Genomic DNA, 13,000 nt, shown 5'->3' with positions numbered 1-13,000 from the left:
GACGTCATCTGGATCATCGCTCAACGGCTCAAGGGGCCGTGAGTTGAGAATGGCCTCTATTTGAGTGAGTAACGTGGTGAGCTCTTCAAATGTGAGTTGAGTCTCGCCGATGGTACGCCGCAGATGGTATTTCGTTGATTTTACCACTGCTTCCCACTTTCCCCCCATATGCGGAGTTGCTGGTGGGTTGAATTCCCATCGCGTGCTGTCTTGGGCGAGCATCTTGCTGACCCGTTGATGTTCTTGAGAGCTCTGAACGAACAGTCTCTTAAGCGATGTATCTGCTCCGATGAAGGTCGTTCCGCAATCCGAATAGAGTGCATGAGCGATGCCGCGTCTGGATGAAAACCGTCGGTAGGCAGCAATGAATGCGTCAGATGAATAGTCACTGACTGCCTCTAGATGTACTGCCGATGTTGAGAAGCACACAAAAACGCAGATCCAGCTCTTATGACTTTTTGCACCTCTACCCTTCCAAGTTTTGATGGTGAGTGGCCCGGCGTAGTCCACCCCTGTGTGAGTAAATGGGCGCGACGGCGTGGCTCTTGAGAGAGGTAGTTGGCCCATCAATTGATGAGCACGGATCCCCCTCTGTCGAGCACACGCGACACACTTCAAGATGTATGATTTCACAGGAGCTCTCCCGCCGAGAATCCAAAAGGTCTGTCGGATATGTGCGAGCGTGAGTTGAGTGCCTCCATGTAATGTTCGTTGATGAGAATGGGCGATGATCAGAGACGTTAAATGTGAGTGGTGAGGCAAAATCGCAGGATGTTTGCCATCAGGTGAGAGAGATGAGTGAGCGAGTCGTCCACCGACTCGGATGACTCCTTGAGCGTCGATATATGCAGTCAATCGACTGAATGCATGTGTCTTCGGTAATGGTGAATTTGACTGTAAAGCCTTGAGTTCGTGTGAAAAGTATGCCGCTTGAGTTGCCTTGATCCAAAAGAGTTTTGCCTTCTCTAAAGCCATGGTTGATACTTGCATGATTGGCATTGAATCGTGATTCTTATTCACCCGTGAGATGAACCTGAAACAGAGAGCTGTAATTCTCAATAATTTATTGAGAGTGGAGTACCTGTAGATGATGTCCCAGTGATAGTCAGGTTTCAGTGCAGCTGCAATTAATGAGACGCCTGGGCGTGCCTCAATTGCTCTTAACTCTTCAGCGATTGCAGGTTGTGGCGGCCAAGAGTCTTGATTGATGAGCCAAGGTGGTCCCGTCCACCACAATGAGTGACCTTGAAGTTGAGCAGTTGTGAGGCCTCGTGACGCGCAGTCGGCTGGATTCGAGGTGCCAGGGATGTGCCTTCAGTGAGCGTCTGGCGTGAGTTCCTGTATTTGCGTTACCCTGTTCCTGACAAAGTCCTTCCAGCGTGACGCGTGAGATTTGATCCACGAGAGTGTTACGAGAGAATCCGTCCACAGATGAGTAGCCATTACGTTCACTTTCAGAGTGGCTTGAACGTACTTAACGAGTCGAGAAAGCAGCAGCGCTGCGGTGAGTTCGAGTCTCGGAATTGAGAGTCGCTTGAGAGGTGCTACTTTCGTCTTGGAGCACACAAATGATATTCTGGCGCCATTTGAGTCGTGAACGGAGAGATATACGACTGCAGCCATTGCCAATTGAGAAGCATCAGAGAAGCCGTGAAGTTCTACTGTCGAGACGGTCCAAGTATGAAACCACCGAGGAATTGAGAGGTTGGCCAACCTTGTGAGTTCTTCTCTGATGATGAGCCACCTGGTGGAGAGCTGGGACGGTAGTTGTTCATCCCAGTGGAGCTTGTGCAGCCAAAGCTCCTGCAAGAGCATCTTAGCCTTGATCACTACTGGTGAAGCAAAGCCGAGTGGATCAAAGATCTGAGCCACTTCAGATAGTACGAGGCGTTTCGTGAAATTGCCGGTCTTGAAAGGAGTCTTCAATGAGAATGAGAATACATCTTCCTGAGGGAGCCATTGTAATCCGAGTATCTTGGTTGCGCAATCGTCAAAGGTGATTGGAGAGCCTTGGTCTTGAGTATTGTTGAGGGCGTTGATGACATCGATATGAGTTGCATGCCATTTTGCAAGAGGAAAGCCGCCCGCCATACAGAGGTCTCGTAGTTCACACGCGACTTCCTTGAGTTGTTGTACGGTGTCTGCACCACCGAAGATATCGTCAACGTATCGGCCGTGAGTGATGGATGGCACAGCAAGCGGGAATCGATATCCTTCGTCTTCTGCCAATTGAAGCAAGGTTCGCACCGCTAAGAACGGCGCGGCCTTCGTACCGTAGGTGACTGTTGTAAGTTGATACGGCACTTCGTTGAGTTGGTCATCAATCCACAGTATTCGCTGCAAATCCCAATCATCCTTGTGAACTTTTATCTGCCTGTACATTTTAGTGATATCTGTGGAGACGATATGACGATGTTGTCGAATCCACAATAAAACATCCGTGATGTCTAGGTGTAACTTAGCTCCGGTGTGCATGAGATCATTGATGGAATACCCTGATGTAGACAGACTGGAGCCATTAAATACAACGCGCAATTTTGTTGTTGCGCTATCAGGTTTGAGCACGCCGTGATGTGGCAAATAATACTGTGAGTGATGATGGGACTCTGATGATGCCTTCGTCATATGGTTGAGCGATTGATATTCGGCCATAAAGTCTTGATAGAGACGTTGATATGCGGGGTCTCTTGCAAAGCGCCGAAGTAGACTCTTGAGGCATTGATGAGCGATGTTATACGAGTCACCTAAGATGTTGCTTGGCGACTTCAGAGGAATACGTACAGTGTATCTTCCTGAAGAGTCACGAGAGTGTGTTGATCGGAAATGTGTTTCGCATTTCTGCTCCTCCGGGGTGAGAACGCTGACGTCATGTGTAGGCACCTCCTCTTGAACCCAAAACTTCGTTAGCAGCTCATGTATTGCTTCTTCATTAGCTTGAATCGCAACGTGATGCGTCGACGTGCGTCCTGCTGATATTCTGTTGACTGGTCCAAGGATGAGCCATCCGAAGATGGAGAGCTGTGCGATTGGCATGAATGGAGAGTGCTTGATTATGTTTGGCTTGATGATTTGCCCGTAGGCATCAGCTCCGATGAGAATGTCAATTGCCCGTGGAGTGAGAAAGTCTGGGTCGGCTAGTGACAAGTTCTTTAGATGTGGCCACTCCTGAGGTTCCGCTTCGAACGATGGTAAAATGGTCGTCAATGTGTGAAGGACGTGAGCTTGAATGTTGACGGTTGCATTCGAGCGTGTAGAACGCAATGTAAGCAATACTATTCCTCTAGTCTGAGTAGATTCCTTGCCACCAATTCCAGAAACAATGATAGCTGAACGTTGTCGAGAAACGTTGAGCTGGCGGATGAGATTTTCAGTGACGAAGGTGAGTTCGGAGCCTGAATCAATGAGTAGACGTACTTGAAGATGAGATGTCGATGAGCTGACTTGTGCCAAGGCTGTGGCGAGCAATGTCGAGTAGGATGAGCGTGGCGATGAGTCGGGTGAGGCGATTGCACCGGGTCTTCATTTTGAAGGCTGAGTTGGTGAGCTGGCTGCCGGTTGAGCAGACGTTGAGGTGTTAACCTCGTGCAGCATCGTATGGTGTCGCTGCAAGCACTTCTTGCACCCTGTTGTGCTCTTGCAAGATCGCACGTTGTGGCGTCCTAAGCAATTGAAGCATAGGCGCTTGTCAACGGCGATCTTCTGCCGATCTGCTGGTGCAAGCTCTCTGAACTTGATACAGGTGACCACATAATGTTGACCCTGGCAACAGTCACACGGGTACACCGTGGAAACATTGTCGGCTGCCACCTTGTTTTGAGACGTCTGATGCGCAGTGACTCTGGGTTTCCTCGCTGTGGATGAGGAGTTTGAGTTGTACGATGACGATACCGCCTCAATATTCTCAAGGGCACATGCCCGAGCCGTCAGGAAGGTCACGAGCTGTTCGAACCGTGGATATGACCGCTCTGCGCCGATCTTAGTCTCCCACTGTTCGCGCGTGACCCGGTCGAGCTTCTTGATTACGTGATGCACCAAAATGGCGTCTCCTAGGTCAACGGGTAGTCCCAAGGAGTTGATAGAAGTGAGCGATTCCTGCACTGTGTCGATGAGCGTGGTGAGCTGTTCTGCCTTCCTTTGAATTGGACCCGAGCCGTCAAAGATCCTGTCTAAATAGGACGTGATGAGCAGTCGTTTGTTCTCGTACTTGTCCTTGAGCGCCTCCCATGATGGGTGAAACGAATCAGCGGCCATGGGATATCCGCTAATATGCTTCGCCGGTGCTCCCTCCAGAGACACACGGAGGTAATGCAGCTTCTCTACGGGGGTGAGGCGTTCGTTGTTTATAATCATGCTCCCAAACAAGTCTCTGTACTCCGGCCAGTCTGAGTACACGCCTGAGAACTTGGGGAGTGAGATGTCGGGCAAGTGTGAGTCATGAGTTGCACTAGACGTCGATGCGGTGGTCGGTTGAGCTGGCGTGACGGTGAGCGCGTTCCGAAGCCGGCTGATGGTGCGTTTGGCAGCCAGATGCAGCATGGTTTCTTCAAGCTGCGCACCTTTTGTGAAGTAGTCGTGGTTCACTAATGCTGAAGGCCACGATACTTCAAAATACGCGTGCTCCTTTGTGAACGCCTTATGAATCTCCTCGATGTGAGAGAGGAGCTGATTGAGTTCGTCGAGAGACGTCTCTTCCGGCGTCGCCGGGATCGTCTCTGAGATCCGCTTGAGAGCGGTGATGCGGTTCCACTGGGACTGCACTTTCAGTGTCAGCTCAGTTGACAACCGAACGGGGGACGCATGGCGGGATGACGCCCGTTCGTCGTGCGGCACGTCCAGTTGAGGAGTCGGTGGGCGATCGCTCTTGCCCGATTTTTGAGACTCCGCCATAGCGCGGGAAATTGAGCACACGTAGCGGCAACGATGAGATGGCAGCGAGTGTCTACAATGCGCAGTTGAGTGGCCTTGAGTCACGAGTGCGATGCGTGATCACGGTGTGACACTGAAGTCCGTCGCACTTCCACGAATCCGGCTCGAAGGACCAAAAATGTTCGCGACTCTGCGACGAGATCGCTGGATGCCCCTGAAGATGGAATGCAGGGTGAGAGGACGTTCGTGGAAAGGGTTTTGATAAAGTGCACAATGCTTAAGTATCACGTGGACGTCGAAATGTCCGAATCGTATCGTTTATTTACAGATCGCAACTTATATATATATCACACGCGTTTTCTGGTTGTTGAGCACACTACGGAGATGGTCTAGAGTTGAGATAGAATGTCCACTAACTCGATAAGAATTGTATTAATTATTACCGGTGGGGACGATGATGCCCAGAGAGCCGGTGTCACGCGGCGCCGGCGTGCGCGTGGCGTGACGAGCTTGAGTCTCTCGATTGATGCTGTACCAGAGATTGTGGGTGAGTCTCTCTTATGAGGGTGATAATGAGTTCTTCGTTGAGCACTTGTCTGATGAGAAGTCTATGATTTCACGAGATGATTCGATCACTAAACTATAAGCACTAGAACTATGAAAACAGAGCGAACTGCTGCCATCGAGAGCACGTACCGAAGAGAAGTTTTTAGTGTTATGCGCAGGTAGGCGCGCATGCTAGTGCTCGGCGATTTACGCGAGCGATGATCAATAGCTGCTGCCATCTGACGTGACGGCGCAAACTCACTACATGCAGAATCCCGAACAGTAAGGAAAACTGCCAAAAACCTTACCAGTATTCATAAAACAACAATTTATCTTTAAAATACAAAATAATATCATAAACGTAAGAAATTGCAAAGTTACAAAGACACAAAATATTATAGTAGTATACTAATAAAATATAATAAAATAAGAATACTTGTAATCAATTTAATGATAAATATGTTTTATAGATAAATATAATTTATAATATAATACAACTTCTACATTACAAAAATAATTTTTACTTGTTATATATTATTTATTAAATTTAATTAATTTATTAAATCCGTTAAAAATGACAAATATAACAATTACTATATACTAATTCAAATTATTAAATCTTTAATTTTTAACAATATGTAGCACATATTATCACAGTACGTAGTTATATAATACAGAACAGTATTATCAGAAAGGAAATATGGAAGGCAATGCAGAAATTGGAAATACTGGAAAAGCTAATAAGAATATGCAAACTGGTAATAACAGATTCGAAGAAAAAGATTAAAATCAATGGCTGCGTTCAGCAGAAAAAGCAGCTTTGCAACTGTTGTAAAATTCTTCAACACGACTGGTTTATACGTTTAGATCTAACAGGAACTAAGAGCAAAAACCAATCGTGTTGAAGAATTTTACAACAATTGCAAAGCTGCTTTTTCTGCTAAACGCAGCCACTAATTAACATTCCTAAGATTAGACAGTCAGAGAAGGTGATGGATTGGCCTCAATCGTGTTCAACCTGATTTTAGAAATAATAATATTTAGAATCATATGTAGCATGTATTAAAAAATAGAGGCTGGATATTAAAATACAAAAATTTGTTTTTTATTAAAAATTATTGCACATTAAATCTTTGGCTTTAGTCACTACAATATATTATTAACACAGTCATGTAAGTAAAACTGAAATTCTAAACGCAAATATTAAAAATTATGTATAGCATACATAAAAAAGTAGAGGCTAGATGTAAAAATGCAAACAAATGCAACAAAAAAAAAAAAAATTAAGTATTATCAGATGTGCATTGTTCTCCGTATAAATTTTGTGTATTATGCAGTTCTAAATGCCTCGCGTCAATTTCAAAATTTGTACAATTTATATTTTGAGCTTGTAAACTAGATCGAATAACACAAATTGAGGAAACAGTATCATTTGACAGTCGATTCCTTTTTTTACATTTGACATCTGAAACAATAGAAAATATTCTTTCGGCCTCAGCATTAGAATGAGGATAAGAAAGGACTACTTGAGTTAATAATTCTAAGTTTGGGAACATCTTAGTCCCATCAAAATTTTCAGATTGTAGTATTTTAGCCCACATTTCATCTATTGGCAAAGAAGCTAATTCTTTTTTTTGTTGCTCATCAAAACTTAATGGTAAAATTGTCCATTCAAACGATAATTTTGTTATATTAATATTATGCTCTACCCGGTTAGCAATATAAGTTAAATTTTTAATTTTATGTCTACCTTCATTATATAAAGCTATATTAGGATCCAAAAAAATTAATTGTTTAAAAAGTTCATTTTTATAAGGTAGAGACGCTTTAGCATTTCTCGCGCGCGCGCGAACTGCCGTAACATAAAAATCCAAACATTTCAATCTAATTTGTTGCGCGCATTCGAAAGATAAAGTCTCTAAAAGACATTCACAATCCGGTCCCACATTTATGTCATTTATAGGTTTTATATTATCTTTATTATCCAATAGTAAATCTAAAGTTGAAATATTTTCTAAAACATCAATTTTTACCAAATTTACGGCTATTTGACGAATTAATTTTTGACTGCTTTCATATAATTTTGAATTCATGAATTAAAATATTACGAGATTGAAATAATACATTAAAGTTATTAAAAAAATTTAGTGCAAATTTTAAAAACAGCAAATACGCTTTAATAAAAATATCATTTAAATGTTCTAATATAATTTCCGCGGATTTTAATTTATCTTCTACTGTTGCTAACATAAAATAATTTTTAAAAATTTCCCAGTTATCTAAAAGTCTAACAACGCATTTTTCTAAAGATAACCATCTTGTTTCCGACAATTTTAATATTTTATTTCGTTGTCCATTAAAAAAATCTTGGAATTCTCCCAAAATCGCACATCGCTTTGCACTGCCCGAAATGTAAGTGGCAACTCCTCTAATCAAATTTTCGCAAGAAGAAGGTAATTTTTCGCAAGCCTTACTGGCTATAAGCGCGGATGAATGGCAAATACAATTTATTGTTATTAATTCTGGCACTTCCGTTTTAAGATGAGTCATAAAAGAATTTTTGGATCCGACCATTACTGACGCATTATCGCAAGCTAATCCAACAATATTTTTAATAGGAATATTTTGTTTTTCTAAACTTTCTTTAAACATTTTAAAAATTTTATTCGCGGAACAGTCTGTTGCATCTAAAGTTAATAATTCTAATAATTGAGTTACAATTTTTTTATTTAATGGTGATACGTAGCGGACAAGAACGCACATTAATTTTGTATCAGAGATATCCGTACTTTCGTCTATCAAAATGGAAAATTTACTAATTTTTAAATATTCAACAATTTTTTCAGTTTCACGTTTTGCAGTAATATTTTTAACAATACTTGCACACTTATGTCGAGCCAGCGAAAGGTCTTGCACAACTTCAGGTTTTATACAAATATCTTTTAACAAAGGAATTAAATGATCCACGATTTGAAAGGCTACATTATGCTCTGCGATAAAAGTTGCTATTTTAATTTCTGCGCGTTTAACCTGTTCTTTATGTGATAAACTATCTTTAAAAGTAGCCTTAAAATTACCAGAATTTATTTTTTCAATGTGTTTAACCGTTTGTGAATGTTTAATCAAATCTGTTTTGCAACATCTGATAGTTTTGTTGCATGCAATACAAAGCGCTTTATTTTCAGCAAGATGGGGAGCTAACCATCCTTTAAAAATACTTTCATCTAGCCAAGCATTTTGAAATTTTCTAATCCTACGTTTTTCAATAGCTCCTTTACTTGGACAATCCATCATTCATAAATAAATAAATATTACTTTTTTTCAAATATACTTGGCTAATTGTATTGATCTTACATTTATTTCTGAAGGCACGCGTTTATGTACTTGGTCTATCTTTTTTTTATTTCAATGTTGACGCACAGTTGGCGCATTTACTTCATATCAATCATTTTGTAGAGAAGATAATAAAGCAATATAGTAATGAGACAATTTACCTAATATAATAGTTTTTTTCTCAGATGCGCGCGCGCGCGCACACACACACACACAATCGGCGCCTTCTTTTATCTCTTTTTAAAAAGGTTTGAAATACATAATAATTGTGATACACGTGCCGACATAAAGAGAACATTCATTGTAACATTATTAAGTTAATTGAAACCAAAAAATTCTATAAACTTACTGATTCTATAAACTGACTGAAACAGTTCAAAGTTACTAAAGTGACTTCCGGACCTGTAAGGGCTAAAGTAAAGACTAAATTACAGAGTTCTCTGCTGTAAACAATATGAAAAATACCCACTAATCAATGTCAAATTAAAGTAATATAATAAATATAAATGTAAAGTAAAGTAGATGTAAATTGTTAATATAATTTTTACTTTAGGAACACTTTAAAGAGGAGGAACCATAGTAGGACGGTTATTATTAAGATCAGTGCGTATAAAATGAAGGTTTTAAAACGTATACGAGGATCGTGTGAGACGGTGTACGATCCTCCGTTTTGCGATTCTACATTTCTAGGCATCTCATAAGAACCTAATGGGATGCTAATGTGACGCGATGGGTTGCTCGAGGCAATGCACTCCGATGAACAGTAAGTGCCCATCGCAATGGCATTGATGGCCTCCGCGGAGGAATCCTCCGCACCCGGCTCATCTACTGCGACGACTTCCTCCGGCGTGATTTCTATAACGGACATATCCATCGCGACAACGATTATCGTCTCCCGACGAACAGACAACGACGGTCTGAAGAATCGGAGTAGTACAGCGGCTTTATATAGTAGTACTGCGGCTAGTACCTGTTGGGTGGGGGGCGGCAGAGGGAAGGGGAAAGTGGCGGACGGGTCTCCTAACCTCTGATTGGCTAATGTACGTGAGGAGGGATAATTGGGGTAGACATAGACCGGCCCCTACCAGACCCCCGTAACTCGGTTACGGGCCTACCGCCAAATGTCGGCAAGAACGCGGTAGCGCGATGCGGATTAAGACCGTCCAGCGAGACGCGCGTCCGTGGTCGCTAGGAAGTTGTTTACAAGGAAATGTATCTGTCTAAATATATTATAGTTTGTAATTTGTTTTAAATCTTTATATTTCAAAATTTTGAGAAAAGTCGTGCATAATATGATCATATATAAATATGAATAATTAAATACGAATAATTTGTATATATAATTTTTGATCTAATAGCACATATACATATATATTTTTATATAATTGTATATAATAATAACCGAATTTTGGGCCGATAAAGTCTTATATTTTTGTAATCATATTTGTTCAGATCTTTCAATCATATGTAACTGTATATGATTACATACAGATAAAATTGTATCATTTCCTCCTCCAAATATTATTATATATGATCGTATAATGTGTAACATATGATGATATTACATTTAATTTTGTATAATTATATTTATACTGGTCAACAAAATTAGCGCATACGAAAGTTTTGCATAATTTCAAATAACTATAACACCGCGGAAAATCATCGCATTTTCATTTTTCAAAAAGCATTTTAAGCTTGAACTTTCTACTATATTAAAGGATACTATATCAAAAATTATTATATTGTATAATGTGTATATTTTGTATTTTTTCTTTTTCTCTTAACAAGTCTCATTTTTTTTCAACCAGTGGTATTTTTAACTCTTTAGTTTAGTCGGTTATGGTATTTAAGAGAAAAACCATTAATATCTAAACATAATATATTAGATTTTCATAATATTACGTGTACCTACAGCAACTGTTTTATGCATTTGGAACGCCAATGCTTGTGGTGGTGATAAGGATTTGATTATTAAATCGGCGTTCTTTGTGTTCACTGTATAGAAAAAGTATATGTGACTATTTATTCTTTCTTATGCGTGGACTGATCGTACAATGTATCTGCGATGTTCACGGCTCTACTTTCGGACGCGAAGTGCGTGGTGCGATCAGGCGGATGACAGTTTGCTCGACCAGGCCAGCGATCATGTAACTTCTTCCTTAGGGAGGGAACGTGAATAGTGAAAAGTTTCGTGTAACTATCCCTTTCTATAGGTGTTGAATAGAAAGGGACAGTGGGTGCTTTCCAATTGCAATATCCCTAGACACTTTCATGCACACGGTGACACAATTTGTGTTCCAATTGTCATAATTATCGACACAACACTACACATCTGTACTCAGCCAAAGAGCTGTGTAGGCTTGTGTTTTTTGGTGACAAATAATAGTTACTAACCACAGCGCGGTAAGTAATTGCATTCTTGTTTTCTTTTAAAAAGCCGGACAAATATGGATTACGGAAATCTGAAAAATGTCCCTGAGGTAATAAGTAATTCGATTTATTTTGCATTAAAATAATGAATTATTACGAGTTTTTAAATATTATTTAATAAAAAGTAAAATCAATACTTTGTTTTTTTATTTGCAAGTTAGATTAGGTTAGGTTATTAACTTAACTTTTGTTTATTAATCTATTACAATGCATACAAATAACACGTACAAATAACAAACAATTTTGTTTTGAATTATTTATAGCCTGGTTATTCGAGTTTTATGTGTGCAGCATGTTCTTTAGTTCTGGATAATGAAGAATTGTATGAACATATTTGCTTTGAAGGAAAAACTATTTATTCGAATGAGGGAATTATTTATTGTTTGAGTGATGATGATGTTTCAAATGAAGAAAGTTTCAATATACATAATAGAATTGACAGAGATGACAATGACTTAAATGATCATAATGATATGGAACAAGATGATTTAGAACAAGAGCCATATATTCCTCAACAGAAACCTACTACTTCAAAACCTACTAAGAAGAAGCCTACAGATGACAAAACTGGTAAATAATTTTTATTTTATTTATTATACTTATAAGTGATTTGTTTTTTGGCTGCTTCAGAAATTGGTTTCATAGTTGTTTTGTGCAAATAGTGTCACATAAAATATGGATAAAAAATAAAAAAGTTACTGCAGAATAATTTATTATTGAAACAAATTTTAAAGCTGACATAAATAAAAATAATTTATTCTTCACAAATTTGGTAATATAATCTGATAATTGACATATATGTCAACTGTTTGCCATTATAGTTGCTATGTGGACAGACAGCAGCACGCTAGCATTACTTACCTGTTATGAAGCAAAAAAGGAAGATCTTGATCATCCTGTTAAGCGAGGGAAAGTATGGGCATCAATAGCTGATGACCTTTCAGAGTTCGGTTACAAGGTATTATAAAAAACTCCCAAAAAATATAAAAAATGTTTTGTATTTTTGTATGTACTATGTATGTACATTTATATTTATTAGAGATTAGCGAGAGGGGCTCTGTACTGTATTGCTGCAAAATTGTCTTTTTAGTTGTTTTAATATGAATTTGATATCTTTGGACATTTTATTTCTCTGAAAATGCAATAGCAAATAAATTGAACTTTATACTGCACTTTCCCTGTCATTGATTGTCATTTGCTTAAGATAAATTGTTTTAGGCTGGTATTCATAGTCGAATCTTATGTCAAAATTGTCTCAAGCAATGGTTTTGTTCAAAAAACAACAGTTAAATAATTCACTAATATAATTAGTCTAAATTTAGAGATCTAATAATAAGGATCAATAATCATTGACAGTTCACTGATCATTTATGTTTTCTGAACATAACCAATGCCCTAAGATGCTCATACGGCTCTGTAATTGGCTGATAGCATCTTAAGACAGTACTTAAGATGATCTTAAATATAAGAATCGACTATGAATTCTGAACCTTAAATTTTTTATAATTTTTTATATTTGTTTTGTTTTTATTCTCTACCTTACTTTCAAAAGTACATACATAGAATGCATATATTTCATACTAAGTATGAAACAAAATACAAAACAGATATTGAAATATATATTTAGAAAATTTTATTTAGCAATTTAGAAAAATGTATTTTGAGCAAGTAAGAGAATTCAGAAATGCGTACATGTCTTGATTAATTTTGATTACATTTGAAAATTATAGTTTTCTGGAGAACAAGTGAGATGGAAATTTAATACGCTGACTCGAAAGTACAAAGCCCAGATAGCACAAGGACATCCACTGTATGTCCAATGGAT

The 13,000-nt window shown here is 39.2% G+C and overlaps 2 protein-coding genes across 2 annotated transcripts; both read right to left on the bottom strand.

The window, feature by feature from the left end:
- Nucleotides 1-144: 144 nt before the first annotated feature.
- LOC105833904 lies at nucleotides 145-3,523 on the bottom strand (the record flags this gene model as incomplete). The annotated part of the gene is made up of 4 exons (XM_036294811.1): nucleotides 3,442-3,523; nucleotides 1,475-3,392; nucleotides 1,082-1,312; nucleotides 145-1,033 (listed from the first exon to the last, which is right to left on the bottom strand). Coding segments are annotated over exons 1-4 (3,120 nt in total), but the record flags the coding sequence as incomplete, so codon positions are not given.
- Nucleotides 3,520-4,887, bottom strand: LOC118648495. Its single transcript, XM_036294809.1, has one exon. The coding sequence runs from the start codon at nucleotides 4,885-4,887 to the stop codon at nucleotides 3,520-3,522; it is 1,368 nt and encodes a 455-aa protein (XP_036150702.1).
- Nucleotides 4,888-13,000: the final 8,113 nt, after the last annotated feature.

Source organism: Monomorium pharaonis, unplaced genomic scaffold (genome assembly GCF_013373865.1).
Source record: "Monomorium pharaonis isolate MP-MQ-018 unplaced genomic scaffold, ASM1337386v2 scaffold_47, whole genome shotgun sequence".
Taxonomy (NCBI): Eukaryota; Metazoa; Arthropoda; class Insecta; order Hymenoptera; family Formicidae; genus Monomorium; species Monomorium pharaonis.
This window is presented reverse-complemented; position numbering and strand designations above follow the sequence as displayed.

Bases quoted from the DNA above. Each gene is read 5' to 3' on its own strand.
- LOC118648495 (XM_036294809.1), bottom strand. From the start codon at position 4,887: ATGGCGGAGTCTCAAAAATCGGGCAAGAGCGATCGCCCACCGACTCCT.